The sequence below is a fragment of the Propithecus coquereli genome, unplaced genomic scaffold, assembly GCF_000956105.1.
Source record: "Propithecus coquereli isolate 6110/MARCELLA unplaced genomic scaffold, Pcoq_1.0 Scaffold516, whole genome shotgun sequence".
Lineage (NCBI taxonomy): Eukaryota > Metazoa > Chordata > Mammalia > Primates > Indriidae > Propithecus > Propithecus coquereli.
In genome coordinates, this window is record NW_012151019.1 from 600912 (window position 1) to 603259 (window position 2348).

Below are 2348 nucleotides of genomic sequence, written 5' to 3' on the forward strand. Positions count from 1 at the left end.
GTTGAGAAACACCTAGCCAAAACTTTACCGGTTTTAGTAGAAAATTCCTATTTGCAATCTATTAACTATGGCAATGAATCCAAACCAAATAATTCTATTCTAATTACATACAGTCATTTACATGAACATCCCATTTCCACAAAGTATGCTGTTATTCAAGTGTTTGTCTCTAAAAACAGCTAGTAGGCAACGAAACACCAATCTGAAGTAAGTTTCAAACATTTTATACCAGACAGTGCTTGTCGTAGTCTGAACACTTCTTCCAGTGATGTGCTCTGTGGGAGAATCCTTTCCTTTTCTGTCACAGTATCACTTTGCTGCAATTTACTACATTCCAATTTCAAGCGTTCACATTCTTCAATTATTTGTCTCTTTTCCACATTTAGCTGTTCTTGTTCTCGTCTCAAAACATCTCTGTCATTTTCTACAGAAGATAATTTTTTATTTATGTCTTTTATTTGATCCTCAAGTTCTTCAATTTTGTTTGTAGACTCTACTTTTTCAGTTTGCAGAACTTGAATATTTTTTTGCATCTCCTGGATTTTAGAGTGATCAGTTTCTGTAACTCCAGAGCCACCTAGAATATAAACATAAAATCAAGGACATCAAATGTCAGGTACCAAGAAATAAATAGCTTGCTATATAAACTAAAAGATTTAAGAGAGTTCAGACTTTGGAAAGCTTAAAAAGAAAATTTAATTACTATAATAAACTAAGCATTTCTAAATAAATAAAAAGCTGGGAAAAGATATGTGAATCACCTACTAAAAAAAGCCTATGTATCTGAATTTGAAAGAAAGTGAAAATATCTCTAATCATTTATACCAAAGTGTCACCACCAAGAATGCAAAGAAATCTATGAATAATAACTACCACAAAAACAAAAGGCCCTTTCTGTTTTTGCAGAATCTTGACAGTGGTGAGTGGCACCATTGCAAATTTCTAGCAGATTAGCAGAACTAGACATGAACTCGTTCTTTAGAACTTAGTTCAAGTTTATAGCAGTGTCCTGGTCTTAGAGTGCTAGCTTTGTCATTTACTTATGTCATCTAATATGTTAAATTAATAAAACTAATAACCTTGCTGTAACAGATTTTCAAGTTCTTCAATTCGTTCTTCATAGTCACTTAATTCCTCTCGATGCCGACGACTTATTTCTGTCAACTTCTGCTGATGTGCATTCTGCAATACTGACATTTCATGTTGATGGTCATCAATTTCTTGACTTCGGTTCTGTTTAAGTTCCTTAAAAAATAAAAACAAAGTTAACCAAATTTATGATCGATAGATTTACCTAACCTGTTTATTTCACTGCTGTCCAAAAGTCTGCATCATTAAAAATAATTCTTTGAACATATTAAGGCTAAAAAGAATTTAAGAATATTAACACAGGCCCCGAATTAGGACAATTCTGAAAGACTCCACCCTTTCCTTTCTTAGGTCTTAAACAGTTTTTCTACTTTTAATGAGGGAATATCAGCAAGAAAACACTAAAATGAGACAGGCAAAAATGTCTTCCATTAGTATCTATGAGTATGAACTTCTCCTTTTCCTAAAGACATATTTTACCAATATCTGTATCAACCCTCTGGCCAATCTGTACCTGTTGTTCCACTAACCCCATCCTCTCACTCAGCCTTTCCAATTTCATCAGTCTTGTCTGGGCTCGCAAACTGTCAACCAGGATGCCTCGCTACCCATGTTGAGATCATCAGTGTCTCTCCCAGGTACCTAGATGTGGAGTTGAGTCCCTCAACGAGGGAAGCTGGTTGTATAGGAAGTGTTATGACAGCTGCACCCTCAAGAGCCTTGCCACGGTGTCCCACCACCCAGATTCCTGACTCTGTTCCCACTCCTGTCCTTCCTGAGGCCAGAATTCTCAACTCCTCCTTCAATCCTATGGATGGACAACTCTAGTAGTCCAACATTTCTTCCAGTAAATCCTCTTTTGATTAATTAGCCAGATGTGATTTTTGCTGCTTATAACCAAGAATCCTAATCTAAATTAGCTTCTATTTCCTGAGAAGAAAAGTAAAAGTTATGCTTTAATCCTATGTGCTCATTTATGTGCCAGCACTGAGCTAAAAGCTTTACATTTAAACCTCAAAACAAGGTAGGCATTATGATAGTATCTACTTTATTGATAACAAAACAGAAGTTTGAAAATGTTAAATAATTTGCCCAAAGTAGCACAGCTGGTAAATAAACAGCCAACATTCAAACACAGGTCTGACCCTAGAATTTACTCATACTAGTATGATAATAATAATAAAACCAAAAACTAAAAATTCTGTATCTGACGATAATTTAAACATTAAAAACAATTTATTGCCACAATAAATATATGC

At 34.8% G+C, this 2348-nt stretch overlaps 1 protein-coding gene across 1 annotated transcript in view; it reads right to left on the minus strand.

The window, feature by feature from the left end:
- TRIP11 (thyroid hormone receptor interactor 11) overlaps positions 1-2348 on the minus strand; it is a 68448-nt gene that overhangs the window by 45893 nt on the left and 20207 nt on the right. Inside the window, 2 exon segments of the mRNA XM_012656742.1 lie at positions 230-577; positions 1080-1245. Coding sequence (XP_012512196.1) covers positions 230-577; positions 1080-1245 — 514 coding nt within the window.